The sequence below is a fragment of the Emys orbicularis genome, chromosome 1 (assembly GCF_028017835.1).
Source record: "Emys orbicularis isolate rEmyOrb1 chromosome 1, rEmyOrb1.hap1, whole genome shotgun sequence".
In the NCBI taxonomy this organism is placed as follows: Eukaryota; Metazoa; Chordata; order Testudines; family Emydidae; genus Emys; species Emys orbicularis.
This window is the reverse complement of record NC_088683.1, coordinates 361,791,075-361,807,156: the sequence shown is the minus strand read 5'-3', so window position 1 is coordinate 361,807,156 and position 16,082 is coordinate 361,791,075. Positions and strand designations below refer to the sequence as shown.

Here is a 16,082-nt window from a genome sequence, read left to right as displayed (position 1 = left end):
GCAGCCTGGGATTGAGGTGCATCGGCAGAGCAGGGGGGGGAATCCCAGGGCGAACGGCGGGACGTGGGGGGCTGCAGCCTGGGATTGAGGTGCATCGGCAGAGCTGGGGGAGGTAGCCCAGGGCTGGAATGGTGGGGGGCTGCAGCCTGGGATTGAGGTGCATCGGCAGAGCTGGGGGAGGTAGCCCAGGGCTGGAATGGTGGGGGGCTGCAGCCTGGGATTGAGGTGCATCGATGAAGCATGGGGGGATCCCAGGGCTGGAATGGTGGGGGGCTGCAGCCTGGGATTGAGGTGCATCGGCAGAGCAGGGGGGGGAATCCCAGGGCAAACGGCGGGACGTGGGGGGCTGCAGCCTGGGATTGAGGTGCATCGGCAGAGCAGGGGGGGGAATCCCAGGGCGAACGGCGGGACGTGGGGGGCTGCAGCCTGGGATTGAGGTGCATCGGCAGAGCAGGGGGGGGAATCCCAGGGCGAACGGCGGGACGTGGGGGGCTGCAGCCTGGGATTGAGGTGCATCGGCAGAGCAGGGGGGGGAATCCCAGGGCGAACGGCGGGACGTGGGGGGCTGCAGCCTGGGATTGAGGTGCATCGGCAGAGCAGGGGGGGGAATCCCAGGGCGAACGGCGGGACGTGGGGGGCTGCAGCCTGGGATTGAGGTGCATCGGCAGAGCAGGGGGGGGAATCCCAGGGTGAACGGCGGGACGTGGGGGGCTGCAGCCTGGGATTGAGGTGCGTCGGCAGAGCAGGGGGGGGCAATCCCAGGGCGAACGGCGGGACGTGGGGGGCTGCAGCCTGGGATTGAGGTGCATCGATGAAGTATGGGGGGATCCCAGGGCTGGAATGGTGGGGGGCTGCAGCCTGGGATTGAGGTGCATCGGCAGAGCAGGGGGGGAATCCCAGGGCGAACGGCGGGACGTGGGGGGCTGCAGCCTGGGATTGAGGTGCATCGGCAGAGCAGGGGGGGGAATCCCAGGGCGAACGGCGGGACGTGGGGGGCTGCAGCCTGGGATTGAGGTGCATCGGCAGAGCAGGGGGGGGGAATCCCAGGGCGAACGGTGGGACGTGGGGGGCTGCAGCCTGGGATTGAGGTGCATCGATGAAGCATGGGGGGATCCCAGGGCTGGAATGGTGGGGGGCTGCAGCCTGGGATTGAGGTGCATCGGCAGAGCGGGGGGGGGATCCCAGGGCGAACGGCGGGACGTGGGGGGCTGCAGCCTGGGATTGAGGTGCATCGGCAGAGCAGGGGGGGCAATCCCAGGGCGAACGGCGGGACGTGGGGGGCTGCAGCCTGGGATTGAGGTGCATCGATGAAGCATGGGGGGATCCCAGGGCTGGAATGGTGGGGGGCTGCAGCCTGGGATTGAGGTGCATCGGCAGAGCAGGGGGGGGAATCCCAGGGCGAACGGCGGGACGTGGGGGGCTGCAGCCTGGGATTGAGGTGCATCGGCAGAGCAGGGGGGGGAATCCCAGGGCGAACGGCGGGACGTGGGGGGCTGCAGCCTGGGATTGAGGTGCATCGATGAAGCATGGGGGGATCCCAGGGCTGGAATGGTGGGGGGCTGCAGCCTGGGATTGAGGTGCATCGGCAGAGCAGGGGGGGGAATCCCAGGGCGAACGGCGGGACGTGGGGGGCTGCAGCCTGGGATTGAGGTGCATCGGCAGAGCAGGGGGGGGAATCCCAGGGCGAACGGCGGGACGTGGGGGGCTGCAGCCTGGGATTGAGGTGCATCGGCAGAGCAGGGGGGGGAATCCCAGGGCGAACGGTGGGACGTGGGGGGCTGCAGCCTGGGATTGAGGTGCATCGATGAAGCATGGGGGGATCCCAGGGCTGGAATGGTGGGGGGCTGCAGCCTGGGATTGAGGTGCATCGGCAGAGCAGGGGGGGGGATCCCAGGGCGAACGGCGGGACGTTGGGAGCTGCAGCCTGGGATTGAGGTGCATCGGCAGAGCAGGGGGGGCAATCCCAGGGCGAACGGCGGGACGTGGGGGGCTGCAGCCTGGGATTGAGGTGCATCGGCAGAGCAGGGGGGGGAATCCCAGGGCGAACGGCGGGACGTGGGGGGCTGCAGCCTGGGATTGAGGTGCATCGATGAAGCATGGGGGGATCCCAGGGCTGGAATGGTGGGGGGCTGCAGCCTGGGATTGAGGTGCATCGGCAGAGCAGGGGGGGGAATCCCAGGGCGAACGGCGGGACGTGAGGGGCTGCAGCCTGGGATTGAGGTGCATCAGCAGAGCAAGGGGGGGAATCCCAGGGCGAATGGCGGGACGTGGGGGGCTGCAGCCTGGGATTGAGGTGCATCGGCAGAGCAGGGGGGGGAATCCCAGGGTGAACGGTGGGATGTGGGGGGCTGCAGGCTTGGATTGAGGTGCATCGGCAGAGCGGGGCGTGGGGATGGGCAGCCCAGGGCTGGAACAGCAGGGGTGATCAGGATGCCCCTGGTGCAATCCAGGAGTCCCGAGTGAGCAGCTGCTTCTCCTGCAGCGTCTCTGTGCTGGGGACAGAGGTTTGTTAGCGAACGCTCTGCTCCCAGCCAAGGCCTGGGCTCGTGTGGCGGGAGCAGCAACCGCTGGACACTGCGGTGGGGGAACTGCCCCGCTAGCTCCACGGAGAGTGATCAGAGCTGGGGAACTGCCCCGCAGGGAATGGGTGTCGCGGTTCAGTGTGTGTGAGGGTTCAGATCCAAATGCAGGGCTGGGCTGGGAGCAGATCCCTGAGTTCCTCCTGGAACGAACAATCCCGGAGTAGCTCAGCTCGAAGAGTGCTGGATCTGAGCACCCAGGTGTCCGGACGCTGAATGGACCTTTAGTGGACCCTTTGTGCACGATCTCTATGTCTCGTTTCCCCCTGTGAGAAATGGGGATGATGCTTATCTGCCTGGTGCTCAGATACTCCTGTGAGGGGGCCGTGCAAGTCCCTGTGCAGGCTCTGTCTGGATCATGCAAGGATGATAGATCTCTTGCACACAAGGGGCTGTTTGGTGTCACCACTGCTGAGAAGTAATAACAACTCCCCCAGAAGCCCTGCACTCACCTCCGAGCCGGCTGAGCGTCTGCCCCAGGGTCAGCTGCAGACGCTGCCCTGGCACGTGCTGCGGTCATGAGCCAGCCCGCGGGGTCAGGGAAGTTATTTATCTGTGCCGCCCGAGCAATCCATCACCTCCCCTTGGGTAGACAGGCAGTTCGAAAGTCTGAAGGGAGCGAAAGAAGTGTAAATACGGTTTGGGATGGTGGACGGACTGAGGTTGCTGCTTGGGAACCCGGCTGACAGGCTGCCTGCGGCTGCGTGAGAGGCGTTGGGGGCTGTCAGCCCAGTCACTAGTGGAAGAGCGCCGCCATCGCAAAAAACGGGGCTCTATTTGGAGCTTCTAGGCGGCAGTACAGGGCCTCTGACACACAGCCTAGCAGTTCTGATGCCATCCAGCAGAGGGCCCCTCCGGACTTAACCAGCTCATTGCATTATTGTGTTACCCTGCCTGTTCCTACTGTTGTGTTCTCTGTTTAATACACAAGGGCTTGGCGTGTTTGGTGTTTTAAAGACTATAAAGGAAAATGCCCGTCCCCTCTTGGGCAGTGCCGCTCACGCGCAGTGTGCCGGGGCACACTGGCTGGCAAGGCAGAGATAAGCATTTTGTTTCTGCCCTGGCGAAGTGCCGGAGCTAAGGAATTACTCCCGAAAGGATAAACAGAAGGGCTGTGTAGTCCAGCAGCCGTAGCAGCAAAGTGGTAAACAGCTGTTCAGACTGACTCCGAGCAGTAAATCCTAGAGGCTTATCGTGGGCCCAGGAGCTCAGTGGTATGAACATCCCAGGCCAAGCTGGCTGTCGATAACCGGCTGTGGAGAGTCTCTCCAGTTGCCTCTCTCTCTGCTTCTCTTTCTCCTTGAGAAGCCGTTTGTGACACCTCCACATCGCAAGCTTCCCCCGTGGCAGCAGCATAGGGAACAGAGAGTGCCGCTCGTCCCCGTGCCCCTGCCGCTCCGAGCGAGGGTAGAGATGGAGATCAGAGAAAGCAGCCGCCTGGCTGTTATCAGCGGGTGGCTGCTCAGCCATCGATGTGGAATGAATTAATAATGTTAATACCCAGCTCTGGTACAGAGCACAGTCTTCCACAGAACGCAACAGGCTTTAGTAGTATCATCGCTGTTTTATAGATGGGGAAACTGAGGCACAGAGCGGCGGGGTGACTTGCTGAAGGTGACCCAGCCAGCCAGTGTCCCCACTGCAGTGCTGTATCCACTAGGCCATGCTGACTCCCAGTTAGGGCATCGGTTCTCAGGTTGAGGTTGCAAACAGGTGTCAAGGACTCATGACCCCCTGGCCCTTTCCCTGATGCTAATTGGGTGGGTGGCTGCAGCCGGATGGGGGAGACACGGTCACACATGTAGCTAGGGTGTTACCTTTGCTGTGTCTCACAGTACCTAGATCAGGGGTGGGCAAACTTTTTGGCCTGAGGGCCACATCGGGGTTGCCAAACTGTATGGAGGGCCAGGTAGGGAAGGCTGTGCCTCCCCAAACAGCCTGGCCCCTGCCCCCTATCTGCCCCCTCCCACTTCCCCCCTCAGAACCCCCGACCCATCCAACCCCCCCGCTCCTTGTCCTCGGACCTCCCCCTCCCAGGATCCGTGCCCCTAACTGCCCCCCAGGACCCCACTCCCTATCCAACCCCCCCTGCTCCCTGTCCCCTTACTGCCCCAACCCTATCCACACCCCCACCCCCTGACAGGCCCCCCAGCACTCCCAGGCCTATCCAACCCCCCCCATTCCCTGTCCCCTGACCACCACCCCCGAACCTCTGCCCCATCCAACCCCCCCCTACTCCTTGTCACCTGACTGCCCCGACCCCTATCCATACTCCCACCCCCTGACTGCCCTCCCCGGGACTCCCTGCTCCTTATCCAACCCCCGCCCCCCCGCTCCCCGCCCCCTTACCGTGCCGCTCAGAGCAACAGGAGCTCACAGCTCTGCCAGAGCTAGCCACACTGCCATGCTACCCAGCAGGAACGGCAGGCCAGAGCGCTGGTGGTGGAGCGAGCTGAGACTGCAGGGGAGGGGGAACAGCAGGGGAGGGGCTGGGGGCTAGCCTCCCCGGCCCGGAGCTCAAGGGCTGGGCAGGAGGGTCCCGTGGGCCAGATGTGGCCCGCGGGCCGTACTTTGCCCACCTCTGACCTAGATCCTGCGCCCTTTCTCTGTCTACATCTAGGACCAAAGCATGCAGGCCACGCTTACGGGATGGGGGACTCTATCCTGGGAAGCAGTGCCTCTGACAAAGATTTGGGGATCGTGGTGGCTAATCAGCTGAATGTGAGCTGTGGCCTAAAGAGCGAACGAGATCCTGGGATGCATAAACCGGGGAATCCAAGTAGGAGCAGAGAGGTGATTTCACCTCTGTGTTTGGCCCTGGTGCGACCCGACCACTGCTGGAATCCCGGGTCCAGCTCTGGTGGCCACAATTCAAGGAGGATGTTGACAAATTAGAAAGGTTCAGAGAAGAGCCACGAGAACGATGAAACTTCTAGGGCTAGACATAAAGAGCTCAACTGATTCAGCTTAACAAAGAGCAGGTTAAAGGGTGACTTGAGAAGTCCATAAGTACTCACAGGGGGAACAAATATTTACCAACGGGCTCTTCCGCCTGGCAGAGGAAGGTCTGACCCGTTCCCACGGCTGGAAGCTGAAGCTAGACACATTCAGGCTGGAAATAAGGTGACATTTTGAACGCTGAGAGTAATTAACCACTGGAACAATTTACCGAGGGTCGTGGTGGATTCTCCGCCACCGGACATATTTTAATCAAGACTGGATGTTTGTCTGTAAGATCTGCCCTAGGAGTTACTGTGGGGCAGTTCTCCGGCGTGTGTTAGATAGGAGGACAGACGGCGTTATCACAGTGCTCCCATCTGGCCATGAGATCGATCTATAAATGTATTGCTCCATGCCCGGTGACCTCCCCTGCCCCACGTCCTGACCCTCCCCGCGGTCTGCCCCTCCCCTGCCCCACGTCCTGATCCCCACCCCGGTCTGCCCCTCCCCAAGTCCTGACCCCCACGCCTATCTGACCCTCCCGTGCCCCATGTCCTGACCCTCACCGCGGTCTGACCCTCCCATGCCCCACGTCCTGACCCACACCCCAGTCTGACCCTCCCCTGCCCCACGTCCTGATCCCCACACCGGTCTGCCCCTCCCCAAGCCCTGACCCTCACTGCGGTCTGACCCTCCCCTGCCCCACGTCCTGACCCTCACCCCGGTCTGCCCCTCCCCAAGTCCTGACCCCCACGCCTATCTGCCCCTCCCGTGCCCCACGTCCTGACCCTCACCGCGGTCTGCCCCTCCCCAAGTCCTGACCCCCACGCCTATCTGACCCTCCCGTGCCCCACGTCCTGACCCTCACCCCAGTCTGACCCTCCCCTGCCCCACGTCCTGATCCCCACTCCGGTCTGCCCCTCCCCAAGTCCTGACCCTCACCGCGGTCTGACCCTCCCCTGCCCCACGTCCTGACCCTCACCCCGGTCTGCCCCTCCCCAAGTCCTGACCCCCACGCCTATCTGACCCTCCCATGCCCCATGTCCTGACCCTCACCGTGGTCTGACCCTTCCCCGCCCCACGTCCTGACCCTCACCATGGTCTGACCCTCCCCTGCCCCACGTCCTGACCCTCACCCCGGTCTGATCTTCTCTTCCCAGGAGGAACACAAGCAGCTTCACAACATGCTGGGATTCGAGGTGACCTCCATGCTGTGCGTGCCGGTCATTAGCCGGGCCACCTCCCAGGTGGTGGCCTTAGCCTGCGCTTTCAACAAGCTGGGCGGAGAGAGGTGAGTCTGAGGCTCTTGGGGAGGCTGCTCCCTGGGCGCTAGCCCCGCGCTGACACCGGCTCTGCTCCTTACGGCTGGGCCGGGGCCCCTTCGGTGCGCCTTTGCGCGGAGCTGTGCTGACGGGGCACAGATTACGGGTGAGGTCTGGAGCCCAAAGCAGAGCCGTGGCCCCAAGCACCTGGCAGGCTCCAGCCCTGGTCCCCATGCACCGACCGCTCGGCATCGCTCCGTCACTTCGCTGCCGCACCGTCTCTCCCACTCGCCCGCCGTGTGCTGGTGGCCGTCGGGCTAGATCGCGGTGAGCCCAGCTGCCTGCAGAAGAGGGCTCCTGGCTGGGGGGCAGCTGGCGGTTTCAGGCTGCCTCTGCCACTCAGGCATGGGGTTCTGGCAGGCCACCCTGGTCGCCAGCACGGTGGCGCGGCTCCTGCAGACTACAAGTCCCAGCATGCAGTGTGCTCCGCCTGGATCCAAACAGAAGGCCACACTGGGACTTTGCATGCTGGGCCTTGGAGTTTTTTTCTGGCTGCACCTTTGCGTGTAAGACCATGTCGGCTGCGTTCTTCTCTGTTGTGAACTCCTGGGGCTGCCGGAAGGGAGGCAGGGGGCTCCTGTAGCTGGGGGGATGACCCCAGCCCCGTTCTAATGCAGGATCGCTATGGGGGGAAGTCATCCATTGCAGGGAGTGCTGTATGGAGGGGGAGGGGGTAAAATGCACTCCAGCCTTGGCCACCTCTCCGCCCAGCACTCCTCTGGACCCCGAACTGTCCCCCATGCACTCTGGGGCACTAGGACCGGGTGCTGCCTCCTCTCCCTCCGTCCCGCCATGTGGCCTTGCGGAAAGCTGCCGAGATCAGCCAGAGACTCCAAGCTGTGGGGGCAAAGCAGAGAACTTGCTGGCTCCAGCCCTTCCCTTCCCCTGCAGATCCTTCCCCTCAGCATCTCCCCACACCGTGTCTCCTCCCCTGCCCCATGCCTCTCACCCCCTTCCCTTCCCATTTAGCTGATACTTCCCTAACACTAACAGCCCCCCCCAAAACACCCCATGGCACTGACATGCCGTTTGCTGCTAACCCATCGGTCACTCAGCTGGTGTCTCCTACCCCTTCCCCCATCCCGGGTCTACTGAGATCGTCGGCTCTTCGGGACAGGGACCGTCTGCTGCTCACGCTGTGTACAGCTCCTAGCGCAGAGGGGCTGAGCTCTTGATTGGCCCTGCAGCAATAAGTGTGGCTAGGAACTTCCCCCAGCCAAACCCCTCCATCTTAGCCTTGTTCAGTACCAACGCTGGCCCAGAGCTCTCTGGCGATCTTCGTGATTTGCTCTTGGCCATGAGTTACGGTGCAGGAACCCCCATCAATGCACTTAGCCGTGTGCAGCCTGCAGACCCTCCCTTCACGCCTCCCAGGGCAGACAGACCTTCCCTGCAGGGGGAACGCTTGCTTGGGAGCCAGGTGGGTAGGAGACAGGCGAGCCAGTCTAAAGCAGCACCACCAATTCAGAAGTTCTTGGAGGAGGATTGCAGGGGGGTACCCCCAGACCAACCCCATTCCGGCCCCCATGCACCCACCTCCTCCTCCCACAGGGACCCCAAGTCTGTCTTGCCGGGGAGCCTCCCTGTCTTACCCGCCCAGTGCATGAGCCGGTGCTGCTAGGAGCTGAGTTCTTGGCAGACCTCCTGTGACATGCCGTACAGGGACAGACTCCCCGTGCGCCGGCAGGCCGAACTGGGGCGTGCCGGGGTGCAATTCTGCTTGCCACCATTCGGCCTGGCCGCTCCTCCATCAGTGTGGCTGGGATGTCAGCGGCCGGCATGCAGCCGTAGCGGGACCGCTGGCCTGAGGTCGGGCAGAGCCGCTGCTTCAGAGCAGCCAGGCTTTGCGGCCTGTGAAACGCTGAGCAAGTGCGAAAACCCCGGGGGAGCATCAGCCCCCCACTGATTGGTGCCACGGGTCCAAAGGGAATCGAGCTGTCTTGAGATTGTGTAGATGCTTCGAGCGACGTTAATTAGAGCATTTGGCTGGTGTGGGGAGGGACTCGGGACTTCATTGCCTCAGGCTGTAGCATCAGATACTGGAGGCAGAAAATTAATACGGGGGAAGAGTGGAGGGGATTGGACCGGGGTCTTTAAACCAGGAAGGATGGAGTGAAAACCCAGCAGTCTCTCCTCCACTCCGTGAGAGGAGACCAAGGGCTCACTCGATGGAGTGAGCTGGAATATATGTGTAACCCTAGCACCATGTGTCACGGAGTCCCCGGGCGATGCTCTGGAACTGTTCCCTACGAAGCCAGGCAGGACTCTGGGGAAGTCTCCTCTCTGGGAGCAGACTGTCTTCAGGGCAAGAAGCTCACACGGCTTCCACCTTCCTGGGTCTGACCTTGGAGCATTCAGCATCCTCTGCCCCTCCGTGCGCTTCCCACAGCGAGTCCGCCCAGGCGGGGTCCTGGGGAAGCCAGAGGGTCCTGCACCCCCCACTTCGCAGTCAGACGTGACTCTTAGCCAGCCAGTAAAACAGAGGTTTATTAGATGACAGGAACATGGTCTAAAACAGAGCTTGTAGGTACAGAGAACAAGACCCCGCAGCCGGGTCCATTTTGGGGGGCAGCGAGCCAACCACGTCTGCACTTCACTCCTCGTCCCCAGCCAGCTCCAAACTGACTCACCCTCCAACCCCTCCTCTCTGGCCTTTGTCTCTTTCCGGGGCCAGGAGGTCACCTGATTCCTTTGTTCCCCAACACCTTTAGCTATCACCTTGCAGGGGGGAAGGGCCCCAGCCATTAGTTGCCAGGAGACAGAGTGTCGGCCATTTATGCACACTGGCCCTTTGCTCTGCAACAATTACACCCCCTTATCCCACCACCTAGAGACTTAAGAAATGCGTAGGGGAAACTGAGGCACCCCTACAGTACTCAGAGGAAACATTAAGAACAGTCCCACTTCAACATTAAGAACAGTCCCACTTCATCACACCATGCAAAGAACCTCTCCATTGAGCACCATGTTGTTAACCGGTGGAACTCTCTGCAGCAGGGGGGCTGTGTTGCCAGATGCCCTGTGCCACATGGATGTAAAAAAGCTCCCACTCAGAATGGTGTCGTGTTCAGCTGCATGTTCCAGTGACGACACAAGAGGAAGGACAGGGCAGAATTGTGCCCTGGGCCTTTACTGCCTGGTGCTTGGGACCCAAGCGGGTGTAGGACGGGGGAAGGGCTGTGCTGCTGATCAGAGCCTTCAGCGTCCATGCCAGGTTTGGGCGCTGTCTGAGCCAGGCACCAGCTCCAGTTAAAGGCGCAGTGAAGCGTTCCCCTGATCCACAGGCAGAGAAGCCCCCTCGCTGGGTAATTCATTTCTTGAAACTTGGATTCAGAGCAAAGCCCCATCCCCTCCTTTCCTGATCCCGCCAGTAGCCTGCCACCGTTTCATGGGCGAGGTCGGCACCGCCCGTTCGAGAGGGCCGGTCCAGGCCAGGGTTTTGGGAAGGGGACAGGAGCAGATGAGGGCAAATCCCGGCTGACCTGACCTGAGGCCTGATAGACTGTGTAGCAATCCTCACCCCCACCCTGCTGCGAGGTGGGTCAGTTGCCTCATTCCTGTCCTACAGCTGGGGAAACTGAGGCAGGGCAGTGATGGGCCCGGAGAGCTGGGCCTCGGAGCAGTGCATTGCAGCAGTCCAGGAGAGAGGAGGGGAATGCACGGTGCACTGGGGAACAGCTGCCATGTCCTGCCCCAGAGGTGTCTGCATGTCAGTGAGGTGGATCTCCTCTGGACAGGCAGCACCGGCAGGCTCCCCGGCTGAGCGATGTTGGCCGCAGGAGCCGCCGCGCGCCGTCCCTGTTCTGACTGTGCCGCTCTTCTTGCCTCAGCTACACGAAGGCCGACGAGCACAGAATCCAACACTGCTTCTGCTACACCTCCACCGTCCTGACCAGCACGCTGGCCTTCCAGAAGGAGCAGAAACTGAAGTGCGAGTGCCAGGTAAGAGGGCAGCTCGCTCGGTCATTACGCACGGCTGCAGGATGTAACAGGCTGAGCCATGCGGCCGCTGCAGCAGTGCGTATGGGAGTGGGGGCAGCTGGCTACATCCGCCTTTCAGTGGGGGTCAGGGGCTGGACTGAGTGTCCATGCTCCGTCGGAGAGCCATGGGGCATCGAGTGGAGGTGCCGGGTCATCGCTGCACTGGGAGAGGGAATGGGGCAAGACGGGCATTTGAGGGGGTTGAACCAGGCACCCACAGCAGGCCGCGCCCCAACCCTCAACCCCCTGCCAACATGGGGCTAGACCCCTGGGCTTTGAGCTCCACAGCGCAGGCCTCGACAACTTCAGCTAAGGGAGGAAACTCCGCTGGCTGGTAGCAGTAGCTGGCCCTTATCCGCCATGTGGGCTAGCTCCTAGAGAGGCCTGCTATCCCGAGGAGGGGTCTCTGAAGCCAGGATCCCCTCTGGAAAAGCTTGCGGGGAGGGAAGGGCTGTCAGATTGGCTCCAGCATTGTCATGTGGCGGGGCCCATAACGCCCCCTCTTCCGGAGGCCAGAGCGGAGAGCAGGTCACAGTGTTGTTGAGAGGATGTTTCATAGGTCTCCAGGTAAACTCAGGGCTGATTATCCTGTAGGCCAGGAAAGGCAGGTCCAGTCCCACACATTTTGGGGAGATCCCCATCCCCAGATCAGGAGCTTCCCATGTCTGGACATGTGGGGTTACCTACGTTTGTACCCCAGTTATCTCTACACTTTCCTTGGCTGTATCTAAGCACCTGGCAGGTACGGATGGATTAAAGTTCTACCTGTGAGGTAGAGAAACCTCACCCCCAGTTTACAGGATGAAGCGACTTGCCCCAGGACTGACAATGCATCCAGGATAGAGCCAGGAGCTGCCCCCAGAGCTCAAGTCTGATCCTAAACCGCAAGGGAATCCAGCCTCTCAGCACCTGTCCGACCCACCCCCTCTGCCCAGCCCCCTGGCCGGGTTTCCGGGCTGTGCCAGGCCACTTTGCTCTTTCCTCTGATGGTGTCACCCTTCCCATCCGGATCCGCCCAGGCTAGGGCTGCCAACTTTCTAATCGCAGAAAATCGAACACCCTTGCCCCACCCCTGCCCCGCCCCTTCTCCGAGGCCCCGCCCCTACTCACTCCATCCCCCTTCCCTTCGTCACTCACTCTCCCCCACCCTCACTCACTCGCTCATTTTCACTGGGCTGGGGCAGGTGGTTGGGGTGTGGGAGGGGTTGAGGGCTCCAGCTGGAGGTGCGGACTCCGGGGTGGGGCCTGGGATGAGGGGTTTGGGGTGCACGAGGGGGCTCTGGGCTGGGGCAGAGGGTTGGGGCACAGGAGGGGATGAGGAGCACGGGCTCTGGGTGATGCTTACCTCAGGTGGCTCCTGGAAGTGGCATCCCATCCCTCCAGCTCCTAAGCAAAGGGGCGGCCAGGGGGCTCTGCACGCTGCCCCCGTCCACAGGCGCCGCCCCCACAGCTCCCATTGGCCGCGGTTCCCAGCCAATGGGAGCTGCGGAGCCGGCACTCAGGGCGGGGGCAGTGCATGGAGCCCCCGTGGCTGCCCCTATGCCTAGGAGACGGAGGGACATGCCGGACGCTTCCAGGAGCCATGCGGAGCCAGGCAGGGAGCCTGCGAGCCCCACACCAACCAGATTTTTAACGGCCCGATCAGCAGTGCCGACTGGCACTCGAGGGTCCCTTTTCAACTGGACACCTGGCAACCCTAGCCCGGACAGGCCCATCAGCTCCGTCCCGGCTCGGTGCCAGATAGAAATGAGTCAGTTCCACTCTCTGCAGCCCTCCCCCCCCCCCGTCATGGTGCCCATCACGCCGCTAATTACACCGCCTGTCATTCAGCCCTCAAGCCTGCCGCGGCCCGCTGCTCTGACGGCGCTCATCAGGCCGGGAGGGGCGAGTTCAGGAGCCCATGCTGCCATGCTTGGCTAAACGGGACACGTGGATCTGAATCGCAAATGCCCTGGCCAGAGCTGATAGGGGCAGGCCGGCCGGGAGGAGCCTCGCTCCGCCCACAGGAATGCAGAGAACATGGGGGATGCCCTGCCAACACCCTTGTCTGCCTCCTGTCCCCTGGACGCCCGTGGCGCTGGGGTATGTTCACAATGGCTCACTGGCCCCTGTGGCGTCCTGTGCGGGCAGTAAAACGCAGACCTCGGACAACATGAGCTAGAGGAGAATCACCTTTTCTTACTGGGCATGGTGGGGCTTAGCCCTCTGCTCAGGACCCCAGCCATTAGAGTGTGACCCGTCCTAGCCACAGCAACAGGGGGCAGTGGTGAATACACACTTCAGCACCACCCAGCACGGGGCATGCGCACATCAGCATCATGGCGTGGTCCATACGCACATCGGCACCATCCAGCAGGGGCAGCGGTCCATACGCACATCAGCACCATCCAGCAGGGGGCAGTGGTCCATATGCACATTGGCACCATCCAGCAGGGGGCAGCGGTCTCTACACACACCGGCACCATCCAGCAGGGGGCAGCAGTCCATACGCACATCGGCACCATCCAGCGGGGGGCAGCGGTCCATACGCACATCGGCACCGTCCAGCAGGGGGCAGCGGTCCATACGCACATCGGCACCGTCCAGCAGGGGGCAGCGGTCCCTATGCACATCGGCACCATCCAGCGGGGGGCAGCGGTCCATACACACATCGGCACCATCCAGCAGGGGGCAGCGGTCCCTACACACCTCAGCAGGGCTGATTCCGTATCAGCGTCTCACAAGACTAAAGCTGCCTAGTCGCGCCGAAGCTTCTGGCCATATGACGTTCGTGCCAAGCTGCTTTGCCAGCGTCGCCCCGTTTCCACAGGGAAGCAGAGCTGCACACGCTGACCATCGGAAGGGCACCCTCTTTGGGCATTAGGGGGAGTGAAGCGAGGAGAAGGAGGTATCTGCTTGGAGCAGATCCAAGGAACAGCTGTGCCAACCAGCCCAGATCAAACTGGGTCCCCACGGTGCCAGGCGCTGCTTGGACACATTGTAAGAGACAGTCCCTGCCCTTGGGAACTGACTGTGTAGACAAGACACAATCGTCAGCCCCGGTTTACAGATGGGAATAAAGTGACTTGTCTCTGGTCAGTAGCAGGGCCAGGGATTAAAGCCAGATCTTTGGAGACCTAGTCCAGTGCCTTAAGTGGGAAGCAGGCCCTTATGGAGGCAGATTATTATTATTATTACTACACAAAGCGCCCGGTGCATGGGTATGCTTGCCAGGATGCAGTTGCTCTCTCCCATCTCAGCAGGCACCTAAAGGGAGGATTTCACTATTGTTCATACTTCCGCCTCCCCAAGAGCCAGCTTCTTTGTTCAGAGGTGTTTAATAATAACACTGGCCCCAGGTGATCCCCGGGCAGAGAGATGGCGCTTCCCCAGAATGGGACGGGAGGGGGCTGGGTTAGGGTCTCCGTTTGGCTGGTGCTGGGGAGTGGCCACTCGTCCCCATGTGCAACAGACTTCCAAAGCTGGCGTTCTAGGAGGGTAACGGACTGTGTATGTAACGCTGCCCCCTAGTGGCTGGTCAGGAACTTTTTGACAAAACGTTTTTTTCATCAAACGATGCTGATTTGTCGAAACCGTTCAGGAAACCAGGTCCGTGTTGCCAAATCTCCCGGCTGGCAACAAGTTTGATAAAAAAAAAAAAGTTCTGAAATTGTCAAAACGTTTTGTTTCCACATTTTCAAAGCCGAACAGTCCAGTTTCCCGGCTTTCTGCTTTGACATTGAAGCTCATTCAACTGAGAAAAGGTTAAAGAAGAAACCATTGCAATCCGAAGGAAATGGTTCCTTCCAACTGAGCGAAAGGAACCGCTGGGACTGACCGAAGCCGAAACATTTTTGGTTTTTTGATTTGCAAAAACATTCGAATCTGACTTTTTGTCCACAGTCAGATGAAAACTTGCAAACTCTGGAAAATATTTCCAGGCTGGGAAAACTGTTTCCCGCCCAGTTCTACACCCACCCTGCTTCCCGGGGGCTTGGATCTGCTGCTGCTCAGGGTTAGTGAACACACCCAGGCACCCTCGTGCATGCACACACGAGCGCTGGGTCACATGCACTTACGCGCCTCGCACTATTGCATGCAACGGCATCTGGCTGCACGCACATACACCGACACGCCAGTGGTGACACACTCCCTTGCACAGGTGGATACCCTCATGTGTTTGCTCACTGACACACCCGGGATCTCACACAGTCACACGGGCTGGCGTTGGTTACGCACCTGATGCGCTCTCCTTTGCACGCTCAGCCAGGCCGACCCATGCCGACTCCTTGATGTGGCTTGCTCCAAACCCCCCACCACACAGACTCACACCCGAACGGTAGTGAACCTCTGCTTCAGCCTCGTGCTCGGGGCACCCTCCGGTGGCACTATGGGGCATAGCGTCAGCATTGCATTGGGGACCAGGAAATAACTTCACCGATTGGGCCTAATGCCTGACAGAGGCAAAGTCTCTCCCAGAGAGGAACTGATTCCTGCCCCGAGGGATGGCCGCTGCTCCCAGGGTGATGGGTGGGGGCGGGGTGTGTGTGTGTGTGTGAGGGGGGAATTAATGGGAAGCCACAGATGTTTAGAAACCATTTGATGGTACACCTCTACCCCGATATAAGGCTGTCCTCAGGAGCCAAAAAATCTTGCCGCGTTATAGGTGAAACCGCGTTATATCAAACTTGCTTTGATCCGCCGGCGCGCACAGCCCCGCCCCCCCCCGCAGCGCTGCTTTACCGCGTTAGATCCGAATTCGTGTTACATCGGGTCGTGTTATATCGAGGTAGAGGTGTATTAACGGGGGTTGGGGGGGAACCCACCAATAGCGCAGGGCTGCAGTTAAAGCAGTGACTTCCCTCACCGGTAGGACACAAAGCTTATCCCCCTTGGACAGCATCTCTGTCCCGTCACCTCCGCGTCGTCCTGCCCTCCTCTCCCCTAGTCCCTCTGAGCATTTCTCTTGTACTCCCCGGAATGCCCTGTGGGGGATGCGGTGTGGCCTAGTGGCTAGATCACTGGATGGGGGGGCAGGGTCAGGAGATCTGGGTTCCATTTCTAGCTTTGCCACTGTTCCCTCTCTGTGCCTCACTTTCCCCTCCTGCCCTTTGTGTAGACTGTAAGCTCCCTGGGGCAGGGACTGGCTCTCGCTCTGTGTACGTGCAGCGCCTAGCACGGTAGGGCCCTGATCGCCGCTGCTACCCTAACACCGCTGAGCCGAAGGCAGCACCCAGGGGGAGATCCCGCTCGCCAGGGCTCTCTGTACACCCAGTGCTCA

General features: G+C 61.1%; 1 protein-coding gene across 1 annotated transcript in view; it reads left to right on the top strand.

Moving 5' to 3' along the window:
• The window catches only part of PDE2A (phosphodiesterase 2A), a 380,786-nt gene that overhangs the window by 342,912 nt on the left and 21,792 nt on the right, over positions 1-16,082 (top strand). The window contains exons 13-14 of the mRNA XM_065409992.1: positions 6,680-6,810; positions 10,672-10,783. Coding sequence (XP_065266064.1) covers positions 6,680-6,810; positions 10,672-10,783 — 243 coding nt within the window. The remainder of the gene's footprint in view (positions 1-6,679; positions 6,811-10,671; positions 10,784-16,082) is intronic.